This window comes from Macaca fascicularis, chromosome 14 (genome assembly GCF_037993035.2).
Source record: "Macaca fascicularis isolate 582-1 chromosome 14, T2T-MFA8v1.1".
Lineage (NCBI taxonomy): Eukaryota > Metazoa > Chordata > Mammalia > Primates > Cercopithecidae > Macaca > Macaca fascicularis.
The window spans coordinates 130,616,964-130,629,540 of NC_088388.1; the positions used below are offsets into that span (position 1 = coordinate 130,616,964).

A 12,577-nucleotide genomic window follows, 5' to 3' on the forward strand; every position below is an offset into this window, starting at 1 on the left:
CGTGGATTTTTCTCAAAACCAGCACCCACTTGGTTGCATCTTTCCAACCTTTCCGATCTGGGTTGGACATTCATGCACCAGGCTGTTCTCATAGGCCTTGGTGTCTCTGCGCGTGATCTGGAAGCCAGAAAGGTTAAGAGTGCTCCAGATTTGTCCCGTTAATTATGTAAAGACAAAGGTCCCTAAAGAGGCCTTAGCAGTGAAGCAGCCCTTGCTGGGAGAACTGCCCTGAGGAGATATGGGCATCTCCAATCTTCAGGACAGGAGAGGCAGGAGGGGAAGCTCCACTGCCAGCCAAGGAAGCCATCAGAGATCTGTAGATCTGCATGTGCTGTGCAGTTACCTGGTCCAAGTGGCGTATGTGCATTCTCAGCCCCACAGGACTGCACAGTGCTTAATAAAGCATCCTAATTTGGATTTAATAGGATATCCACTGTGTGCTAAAAACAGCAAATTGCTATTTATTAATGACATAATTATTAAAACTCAACACCTGGGCAGTGGAAGCTGAACCAAGAGTAGGGTAGTTCCTCAGAATACTGTTTTAATAATTATCTTATTTAATTATTTACACGTTTGAATTAAAATTCAATAAGAGCCAGATTAAACATTAACATAATGTATTAAACGTGGAACTCTATCAAAACAGCATGGCTCCCTTGGCTTCTGTCTTTCTTCCTAAATGTATCCTAACCAGTCCTTGGTCTTTCTGTTTCTGTAATTGGTATATTTTCCAGATTCAGCTCTCAGAAGCCAGGAGGCACCACATACATGCCTGTGGGGAAAAGCCGATGACCTTTTCAAAGGACTCAACCACTCTTAGCAGGTCTAATTTACTATTGGCACATCAGTTCTCACCCCTCTGCTCTTTACCTTTCATGTGGATTCTCAAACTGGGATCTTGCCCAGACCTCCGATCCTCTGATTCCAACTGCTAACGTAATAGTAATATTCTTCCTGGATGTCCCTTATCATCTCACCATCAGCAAGTCTAAGACAGAATTAATCACACTATTGTTCTCCCCAAAAGTAGTTCCCCCTGGAAGGTCTAGGATCTCCCTGTGCAGCCATCCAGATGCTACTGAACAGAATGGCATTCCTGCTTGACCCCATCTCCCTGGTCGTCCTCCTAGCAAGCATTTGTGCATTTTTCCTGGGCATTGCTCTCCAATCCATCCCTTGCTTTTCATCTTTTCAGAGCCAACAGTTTAATCCAGGCTTTGAACATCACTGTCTATTGATTTCTGTGACTCCAGTTTCTGTCTATTTTACTCCATCTGACACAGTGTTAACAGATTCTTTTCTTCAAAATAATTTTTTTTTAAAATTACAATATTCTTTTAAAAAAATTCAAATGCTTGCCACTGCCTGTAGGATAGAGCTAAAATCTAGGCGCTAGGCATTCAGGCACTTCCATCGTATGGCTCTCGTTCACTTCATGATCTTCTATCCCATTTTTCATTGATTCTGTCAAAATTTATGGACTGTCCATTCTGTGTTGACACTGCATATATGTGTTTGCCAAGCACATACAATATTAAAACTCAGTCATTGAGCACTTCACATTGCCAGGAACTGTTCTCAATGCATTTCATAAGTTACTCCTATGTCTTTGAAAGAGTCTTTATGAGGTTCAGACAATTATTAGCTCCATTTTATAAATGTGGAGAGCAAGACACGGGCAGGTGAAGTAACTTGGCCAAAGTTGCCCAGTTAGAACACAGTAAAGCCAGATCTCAGCCCCTGCTCTGCGTTGCCTCTTGTAGTCAGTAGACATTGTACTTCCTCAGTTCATGGATTTCTGCCTTCCCATCTGTGCCCATGCAATTCTGTCCCATTTGACACAGCTTCACTTTTTCTGCCTAGATGCCTGTTTCTCATTCATTGATACCTAAAATAAACTCCAATTTGAGGTGAAGCCATCTCTGAAACTCTCACTAGCTGTTATCCTCCCTCCTAGTAACTCATAGCACTTGAAATTTGTACTATTCATTCACAGTCAATCATACACAATTTTCCAACATATTTTGCCTTATTATTCAACTCTCTGGAATGTTTATATGCCTAGTTTCCCGAAACATTGTAAGTTCATAGGGGGCCAGGCAAATTGGTATGTGTCCGTGTGTTCTTCATATACCTAGCACACCATTGTGTAACAGTAGGTGTTCACAAAATGTTCATTGAATGACTTTTGGCCCAGCCTCTAAAGCAAGGGTCTCCAAACCTCAGGCCATGCATTGGTAATGCTCTGTTGCCTGTTAGGAACCAGGCCGCACAGCAGGAGGTGAGCGGCTGGTGGGTGAGTGAGTGAAGCCTTCTTTTGTATTTACAGCCACTCTCCATTGCTGGTAATACTGCCTGAGCTCTGCCTCCTGTCAGATCAGTGGCAGCATTGATAGGAGCATGAACCCTTATTGTGAACTGCCTGTGCGAGGGATCTAGGTTGTGCACTTCTTGTGAAAATCTAATGCCTGATGATCTATCACTATCTCCCATCACCCCCAGATGGGACCCTCTAGTTGCAGGAAAACAAGCTCAGGGTTTCCACTGATTCTACATTATGGTGAGTTGTATAATTATTTCATTATATATTGCAACATTACAATGTAATAATAATAGAAATACCATTGTATTATATACCGTAATAAATGTAATGTGATTGAATCATCCTGAAACCATTCCTTCCCCCATCCCCAGTTCATGGAAAAAATTATCTTCCATGAAACCTGTCCCTGGTGCCAGCAAGGTTGGGGACTATACCTCTAAAGTAGACTTCTTCCATTAACAATTATGCCTGGCCATAAAATGTCTTACTAATAGTGCTTGCCTTATATTGTCTCCTTTGCCTAGGATATCTTTCCTCCTTTTCTCTCCAGATATGATTAATTTTTACTTACTCCTGGGGCTTAACTTAGGTATCACATATCTAAAAAGCCTCTTGTGACATCCATGTCAAGGTTGGCTTAGATGTCTATCCTCTGTGTCCCCATAACACCTGATTCACCATTCTGTGTCACCATACATTAGAATATTAGGCTTCTGCATCTGTTTTTATATCTTGAGGCTGTGAACTCCTTGAGGAAAAGTATGGTATCTTACTTAGTTTATGTCTCTAGTGCTTAGCACAATGCTGGTGTATGGAAAGTGATCAATGAATATTGAAGAAGGAGTGAATGAATGAAAATAAGCAAAACAATCCTAGTATGTTTCTAACAGTCTGAATGATGAGAAGTCAGATACAGAATGTATCCATGGAAACAATATAAAAATACAAGTAGCCCTATCTCACACTTGGTCAGAAGCTTCCTTATGAGGATGGCTTAACTAAAACCACAGTGCACCCTAATCAATTCAATGTAGTCTTGAATACTGACAATGAGACGTTGCCACCTAGAAAATCATATTTTGACTCCCATAGCATCTTAGGCATATGCCAATTTGTTTTTGATCATTGGGATTGCTCCCCTGGTCAAACCACCTCATCTCTATGCCATGAATGGTCTGTCTTTCTCACTCACCCACGGGCAGTTTGCCTCCTTCAAACTGTATTCTTAGGCAGAATTTAAAGGACAGCAAGCACTTCTCCAACTTCTACCTCAGGAGTTGGATGGTTTCCAATTATTAGTGGGGGGAGACAATTCTAGATGATTCTTCCAAGCATGAGGTGCAATTGTCTTATTTAATATACTTACTGCACTGACAGCTCTGGCCCAAACCACCTTCTATCCTACTTGGGGACTGTCCATTGTTCTCTAGTGTATGATTAGCAGATTAGCTATCATGTAGGAAGCCAGGAAAATGAACTCACAGTAAGCCCTTCCAAAGCAAGAGTAATTCATTACCCGGCCTGATTTCCACTTAAAATGTACTTTAAGTACACTTCCAACTACAAACCCTAAATCACCCTGTGTTCACAAAGTCCATCATTTTTTATTTTATTGCATGGCGTTGGCGTGACATAATCCCTTGCAGAGCTTCTCGGAGTGCCTTACAGATCAATAAATTACTTACCTGCACAGTTGAAGCAGTGTCTGCAAGGCCAGCACAGACATTCTGCAGGCAGCCTGTCCTCCAGGAAGCAAGCAAGGCTGTGCGGGTGCCAAAAGTGAGCAGGGGCGGGGCCCAGCAGATGTATGGATTGGTGTTGGGGGGTGGAGGGGGAGGTGGCTGGTGTGTGAGATGCGAATGCTCTAGTTAAAACTCTGTGAATAAAACACATCAAAGTGTCTATTTTTGCAATGATCAGTTTAAATGATTCCAGAACTAAGAGAATTTAGAAGTTTGTACCCTTCAGGCAGTCAGCAAATCAAATGCTCAGTCATTAACTCATCAATTACCTTTCTGTCCTGGAAGGCTCGATGTAGCTTTTAAAATGACACAACCATAAATTGCAATGTTATGGCTTAAAAGTCCCAGATTATAGAGCTAGCGTTCTGTCTCCTCCAACCCTTGTCCATGTCCGCTCTCCATTATTTCTGTCCCACCAAATGCTTATGGGAGTGCAATTAAATGTGTGTGTGTGTGTGTGCGTGCACGCGTGTGTGGAGACACACACACTGCCTCTCTATCTGAAGCTCAATGAGGATGGAAATCTAAAAATGATTAACTGGTGCTTACTCTGTGTAACATCCCCTAGTTAGGACAGCAAAAACTTAAAAAGTTAAGTGAGGATCTTGTTTAATATCTTATATTAATGTAATTTATAGTATAAAAGGAAAGGTGGGACACATGTTACATAAGAGTTTACTTTAAATGCCATACAGGAGACACTACAGTGCTGTGGAATCCCCAGGAAGGAGAGGTCATATCCTCTTGAGGATCACCTGGACAGCCTTATCAAAGGGGTGGTAATTCTCTCAGATCTTGCATAATGTTAACAGATGTGGATAGGCACAGAGAAGGGTGTGAGCACTGAAGTCAGCAACAAGGGCATGGGGATAAGGAGACAGCTCAGTGCAGCACAGATAAGTACAGCACATGCTTATTAATGATGAACGTTTCAGTTGGGTGGATGCAGGACATACATGGAAGGTAACACTGGAGAAGACAAGAGGAAGAAGGCTAAGATATCTTTATAATACCCCGTTTTCATGAAGGAAAAGATCCAACACAACTAGGAATGCGTGAGTAATGGTTCAAGTAGAGGAAAGACCAGCATTAAAATTTGCAAACCCATCTGATTTGAGTGTGAGGGCGCCACCCTGACCTCGCAACAAGCAATAAAGTCATCGCGCAGCTTCCCTGGGATCTCCAGCAGGCCAGATCACATTGTAAGCCAGGTGGATGGTGTGCTCTAGAATTGCACAGCATGGTGACTCTGAGGAGTACTTATTCAAGGCAAGAATATAACATGAAGAAACAGAAGAGTGCTGGATGGAGGGGACACTTAACTTGCCAAGAACTAAGAAGTCAAAACCAGCATCAGTAGGATTGAAAGAATATCTGCCAATGACCCAGCTCTGAGGTTATTATGGACATGTTGCACGCAGGTTGGGAAGGTGGTTCCCTTGAATAACCATTATGACTCAATTCTGTAAATATTTGTTGAGCTCTTAGTGTGGATACAAATATAAGTAACACATCGTTCAGGTCATCAGAAAGCTCATGGCCTAGTGGGTGATGCTAAGCACATAACCATAGCTTAGTGAAATACGTGTCTAGAATTGGAGTTTGGAAGCTCAATAAATGACATCTTTACTCCAGTCACTTGAATGCTAAAACACATAAGACAGATAACTAGACACATGGAACCAAATATCACATGTTTATTAGTAGTAAAGCCGAGACTGGAGAATTAGGCCCAGATGTGCAGCAACGATGAGGTTCCATGACTGGACCCCAGAAAGAAACAGGCACACACATGCAATGGCTGGATGTTCCACAGGCCCTATCCAGTCCTTGTGCATCGCTGCACGAGAGAGAGAGAGAGAGAGAGAGAGAGAGAGAGAGAGAGAGAGAGAGAGAGAAAGAAGTTGTGGCTAACTGAGGTTTTATTCGATTCCCCACCAGGTGTATAGAATGTGCTCTGGGCACATGGATGAAGAAGCAGCAATTTGAGGTGTCCAAAAGGACAGAGAAGTGTAGAGGGTAGGGAAAGTTTCAACAAAGAAAGTGGCATTTGCTTTGGGCCTTAAGGATGGCTGAGAGTGCACTTTGGGAGGCTGAGGCTGGTGAATTGCTTGAGCTCAGGAGTTTGAGACCAGTCTGGGCACATGGCAAAACCTTGTCTCTATAAAAAAAAAATAAAAATTAACCAGGAATGGTGGCACATGCCTGAAGTCCCAGCTACTTGGACTGAGGTGGGATTGCTTGAGCAGGGGAGGTCAAGGCTTCAGTGAGCCATATTTGTACCACTGCACTCCAGCCTGGGTGACAAAGTAGGACCCTGTCTCAAAATAAAAATAAAAATGAGGATGGTTGGGAGTTGTCCAGGAAGGATATAAGGAACAATATGGACCCAAATCCTTACTGCCCAGACAGGGCATGATGTTCTGGGGACAACAAGGGAGTCAGCAGAGGTGGGATCAGTGGGGATGGCCATGGAAATATAGGCTGATGCTTGATTCTGCATGGCCTCATGCCTAGAAGGAGTCGAGTTATGACCAGGTGGCCATGGGGAGCCATTGGAGCTGTTTAGACAGAGATGTGATATGGTCAGAATTGCATTCTTTCAAGACGTCGCTGAATTCAGTGTGGAGGATGGCTTGTGGATATGTGTTGGAGGTGGGTGGGGGTGAGTAGATACAGGAAGAGGGTGGAGGCTAGGAGAATAGCTATTGCAGTGTTGCAGTCGAATTTATTCCCATTCGGACTCCCTGACTTTGTGTTTAAATAAAAGGAAATCAAAGCTAAATTCAAGGTAAGACTTTTTTTTGATATTTAATGTAATTCCTCTAATTTCTCATCATTAACTTACGATAGTCCATGTATTTTACTTTCTGAGCTGTTCTGCCAACTACCATGTGAAGACAACTAAGAAATGTTTCAGCAGGATTTTTATTTTCATTCTGTCTTGTCTCCACAGTATCTCCCAAAATTGTAGAGATTTCTTCAGATATCTCCATTAATGAAGGAAACAATATCAGCCTCACCTGCATAGCAACGGGTAGACCAGAGCCTACAGTTACTTGGAGACACATCTCCCCCAAAGGTAAGAGAACAGTTTGGTGCATTGCATCAGGAGGATAAATGGGGGAATTTGGGGCCCTTGGTAGGAGGTTATGGGTGCTGATACCTCCTCCAAAGGAGTCTACGTTTTGATGGCTTGATGGTAATATACTCATGGCTGTGCAGAGAATACTGATGTTCTCTGCAAAACAGGCATATCCTCTAAGATCTCAGAATTCATACCTCAGTATGTCTCCAGTCCCTTGGAAATTAATCCCTGTTGTCTCCGGGTGAAATGGTGGTAGGTGTTCTGGGTGGACGTTACATGTTGTTTGATGATGGAACGAAGCTTTAGTGGCAGTTGTTCAGCTGGTTGTTTTAAAAGAGAGAAAACACATAATGATGGGTGGGCTTTAAATGGTCACATTCCTAAAAGGAGACTGTCCAAGTCTGTGCCTCTGCAGCCTTGCCAAAAATCTGCTCACGAGCTGTTTTTGTGGTTTTGTTGTTGTTTTACTCTGATTGATCCTAGAGAACAAATATAACTTAATATGTGACTAAATTGCAAAAATTTACTTTATCTGAAGCTCAGATGTTATGTAGACCAAAGTGTTGTTTTGTGCTTTCATGGATTGAACATTAAAACCTTTAGAATTTGAGACAAGATGTCATTTATTATTAAGCTAGCTCTTATTTGGGAACAAAAAAGATAAAAATATTTCATTCTTAAATATTTATGGAGTGCTTGCCATAGTCCAGCCTCTCTTCCAGGCACTGGGGGTTACAGCAATAAGCCAAAGAGGTGAAGTTTTCACTCTTATGAGCTCACATTCTCATGAGACAGATGATAAAAAAAAGAGTATGCAATATAACAGGTGGTATTAAGGGTGAGAAAATAGAACAGGATGTGTTGACAGAATGACAAGAGCTTTCTTCAGAGAAGGGCTCTGAAAAGAAGATATTTGTGCAGAGAGATGAATAGTGGTCCTTAATTGTGTTGCTTATTGCTGATTAATGTGAAATGTGTGTATGTGATTATGTATGTATATATATGCAGGTGTGCACAGATGGATGAAAGTGTGTGATTGGCATGAAAAACGCCTATTAGGGGCTGCTTTTGGCCTCAACTGCCATGGAAGGGAAAAGTGGGAAACAGAGTTGGGCAAGTTGGAAGCTGGCTTGTGAGGCAGTGCAGTGGGACATCTCAGCTGAGCCTATGGGGAGCTCTGAAGCTAGGATTGCCCTTCAGAAGCTTCCCTTATTGAGGTGGAGGAGCTAGTCCTCTACACTGGCACAACAGTGCAAATATAGGCTGATCCCCAAACAGGTGTGACTATGGGCCAGGCGTCTCTCTTCACATGAGACGCAGGGGGCGGACCACCGAGGGCCGTCCACCAGCAGCAGGTCCTTCTGTGAGGCTCCCGAAGGTGGCTGTGCATGACAGTGTCCACTATACTTCAACATTTTAATAAATCAGAGTAAGACTATGAAAGGGCCCCAAATACCAAATTCCAGACAGTGACAGTTGGCCCTGATGAATGTTCTCAGAGAAGGCGTGACATTTTCAGTTGTGTGTGGCCTGAATTCCTGGGAGCTGTCCTGGGCCACCATTCTTGACACTGTCACTGTGAACAAGGGGTCTGTGAAAGCTATTCACATGTCTGCCAATCTCTCCATTTGAAATGACCTCACGTGTGGACTGGCCCAAAACTGGGGAGGAAGCTTCAGTTGTGCATGAGATCATTAGTGATGGAGAATGGCCCTGGGCCCTTCTGAAGGAGAGACCATTCAGACAGATGCACGCTAAGTCTGCAGTGTGCACCATTCATCACAGCCTGATGTGAGTCCCCAGTGCTAGCGGATGCCAGCCCAGTCTGTGCCTTTGGAGTCTGCAGAACATTCATTATCAGGGTAGGCTTCCTGTGCCTGATGTCAAGAGGCTCTGTCTACTGTTTGATGTCTCTTCTCATTCCCTCCTCCGGCCAGTTCTTTGTCCTTTACTGGGTGTTTCTTCCCCTGCTTCTCCTGCATGCATCTGCTTTTTGTCCTGCCATTTTATGCCTATAACTTCCCTATAAGTTATTTTTGTTGTTGTTCTTTGCTTTGGCTTTCTCTTGCAGCCTCTGAAATGTTTCTGCTTTGATTTCATTCTTTTCCACATTCTCTCTCCCCTCCTTGCAATTGTTTGTTGTCTTCCCCTCTGACGTTTGGGCCTCTTGGGTTTGTCTGGCTGATGTTCACAGGGCTGTGTGTTAGAGTCTTTTGTCTCCCCTTTTGTGGCCATCGAACAGATTCATTTCCCCAGGGAACTTTTGCCTGAGCCTGAGCCAGGTGTCCCATTTTACTGAGGTTTTAGCTGCTATGGAAACAGAAGATGGATCAAGGAAAGAGAAGCAGGACAATCAGAATCTACCTGTGGATTAATTTACATAAACAGCAATTTCCGGATCTCAGGTCCAGTTTAGCTATCCCAGATTCAAACTGATGAGACATGCCAAGCAATAACAAATCACCTCGGAACTCACCAGGGTGCCATTTCCCAGTGACTGATTATTTGGTGATCAGAGATGTCACTGGACTGCGCCCAATATGAACTGAAGCTGGAGACCCTGAGCAGTCAGGCCTTCATCTTTCCCCAGTAGTATTTCCTCAAGGAGGCTTATGCTAAATAAACCAGGATAGGCTTGGCGTTCCTTGGAGAAGAAGATGTGCACCTTAGCAGAGGCTCCAAAGAAAGAGTTCTATTGTCATCTTTTGTGTCATTCTTCGAGGGTAGATCACATTTCCATCAAGATCTTTCTTACATGCAAACCTGCCAAATCACTGGATGAAGAGCTGATCAGGGCTAAGCTCTTTCCGCAACTCTGATGACTTCATTGCATTTTTTCTCTCCAGACTGATTTGTTTGTTCTGTACATTTCTTAAAAGTCCTTTTTTCCTTCGTTATCACTCATATGGTGTTGCTTGAGATAAACTTATATCAATCTCTTTAGATTGTGTATGTCTAGTCCTGACTACCATGTGGAAAGGAGTACAGAAATGTTAAGGGCTTTTTTAGACATGGCTCATACACTTTGATATAGGGCAGCTTAGGAGTGACCATCAGGTGGAAAAGGAGATGGAGGGCCCTGTGTAGTATTTTATATCAGATGGAGAAAATGTCAGTTGTCCATGTCCAGTACAGAGAGGGAGGTGGTGCCTACAAAGCCACCTCTTGGCACTTTCATTGATTGTTTGAAATAATTTCCATATATTATTACTGGCAGTATGCCTTTGTAGTTCCCTTCCTGAATTTGTCAGAATTCAAAGAGGAAGTGCACTAACTTTTTTTTTTTATTAATTATAATTATACTTTAAGTTCTAGGGTTACATGTGCACAATGTGCAGGTTTGTTACATATGTATACATGTGCCATGTTGGTGTGCTACACCCATTAACTCGCCATTTATATTAGGTATATCTCCTAGTGCTATCCATCCCCCCTCCCCCCCTCCCCACAATAGGCCCCAGTGTGTGATGTTCCCCTTCCTGTGTCCAAGTGATCTCATTGTTCAATTCCCACCAATGAGTGAGAACATGTGGTGTTTGGTTTTCTGTTCTTGCGATAGTTTGCTGAGAATGATGGTTTCCAGCTTCATCCATGTCCCTACAAAGGACACAAACTCATCCTTTTTTATGGCTGCATAGTATTCCATGGTGTATATGTGCCACATTTTCTTAATCCAGTCTGTCACTGATGGACATTTGGGTTGATTCCAAGTCTTTGCTATTGTGAATAGTGCTGCAATAAACATATGTGTGCATGCATCTTTATAGCAGCATGAATTATAATCCTTTGGGTATATACCCAGTAATGGGATGGCTGGGTCATATGGTATTTCTAGTTCTAGATCCTTGAGGAATTGCCACCTGTTTTCCACAATGGTTGAACTAGTTTACAATCCCACCAACAGTGTAAAAGTGTTCCTGTTTCTCCACATCCTCTCCAGAACCTGTTGTTTCTTGATTTTTTAATGATTGCCATCCTAACTGGTATGAGATGGTATCTCATTGTGGTTTTGATTTGCATTTCTCTGATGGCGAGTGATGATGAGCATTTTTTCGTGTGTCTGTTGGCTGTATGAATGTTTTCTTTTGAGAAGTGTCAGTTCATAGCCTTTGCCCACTTTTTGATGGGGTTGTTTGTTTTTTTCATGTAAATTTGTTTGAGTTCTTTGTAGCTTCTGGATATTAGCCCTTTGTCAGATGAGTAGATTTTTTTAGCACAGCCCTTAAACTCTCAGCTTTCTGTCTCCACTAGAACAACGTTAATGCTATCTGTTTCTCCTGAGTCTTCGCTAAGTAAATGGAAACATGATCTCTTTCAATATACCCCAAAACATGCTGTGTAGGACCTTACTCTTCATAGAAAAGCATTCTGAAAGCCTTATTGTTATGTTACCGGTTTCTGTTGGATTGTAAGAGCTTTAAAGACAAGGCTAGGATTCCTACATTGCCACATTCCTGGGATCCCAAAATGAAACTCAGGTGAAAGAGTGAGTCTTGTTACTGTGGGTGTTACTATCCATTTGCAGTCAGGGATCACTGAGTGTCCTAATGGAGCTCCCCTCTTGGGTGCACTTACCTTCACCTTTCTCTCATCAAACAAGACACTGACAATAAAAACCTCATCTAGGCTACCCAGAGAACACGTTATACTGAGATATCGGTAGGGGAGTTCAGCAAAGCCCTGCGAGCTGTTCACAGAAATGTCCTCATTTCCAGTTTATTAGCAATGTTCCTGTTCCATGAGCTCTTTGAGATCAGAGTTTGCATCTCACTTCTCTTTGATTCTCTCTTTCTAGCACAATGCCTAGCATCTAGGAAGTATTTAAGAAATATTGGTCAGTTCAGTGAAAAAGCACTGATATTTGCCAATGCCCCAAAGGGGCATGCCTGTTCTCCCAGTTCAAAGACTATCTCGATCCTTGAGGAGTTCTCCTTCACTTTGATGTTGGCATGGAGACCTGGAGTGTTTCCTGCTGGAGAGTCTCCAGGACATTTTCTCTGGTCTTCACAGGGTCTCCAAGTCTTTTCTGAAGTCCCCTTGAGGGGACCCTGCTGTGGCAGGACTCGACTTGTCCTTGAAGAAGAAAATCCTTTTCAAGTTTCCTTTTGCAAAAAGAGAGGAGGCTCACAGGTGACTTGGACAGTGGTTCATCCATGAGCTCCCTTCTGCTGCCATGGCTGACTCATTGCAATCTCTCTTCATCTGGCCCTTCTAGTGGGCGTCTGGCCCTTTTGGTGCCTTGCTCTTCCAAGTATTTTGTGTCTAAACCCCGGATGACTCCCAACCATGATTTCCTAAGGCAATCCTGATATCACAAGGGGGATATTAGTTCAACTGTATGTGAAAATTTGCCATTCCTTATAGGTTAGCCAAAGAAAAAGGAAAAGAAAAAAATCAATCAGTAGAAAAAAGAAAAGTATT

At 42.8% G+C, this 12,577-nt stretch overlaps 1 protein-coding gene across 27 annotated transcripts in view; it reads left to right on the forward strand.

Annotated features, from left to right (window-relative positions):
- The window catches only part of NTM (neurotrimin), a 1,404,754-nt gene that overhangs the window by 1,276,695 nt on the left and 115,482 nt on the right, over positions 1–12,577 (forward strand). For 23 of the 27 annotated variants that reach the window (XM_045369936.3, XM_015436083.4, XM_074015656.1 and 20 more), the window contains one exon: positions 7,025–7,150. The exons of the other annotated variants lie outside the window; for them this stretch is intronic. In XM_045369936.3, coding sequence (XP_045225871.1) covers positions 7,025–7,150 — 126 coding nt within the window. The remainder of the gene's footprint in view (positions 1–7,024; positions 7,151–12,577) is intronic. 27 annotated transcript variants of the gene reach the window in all.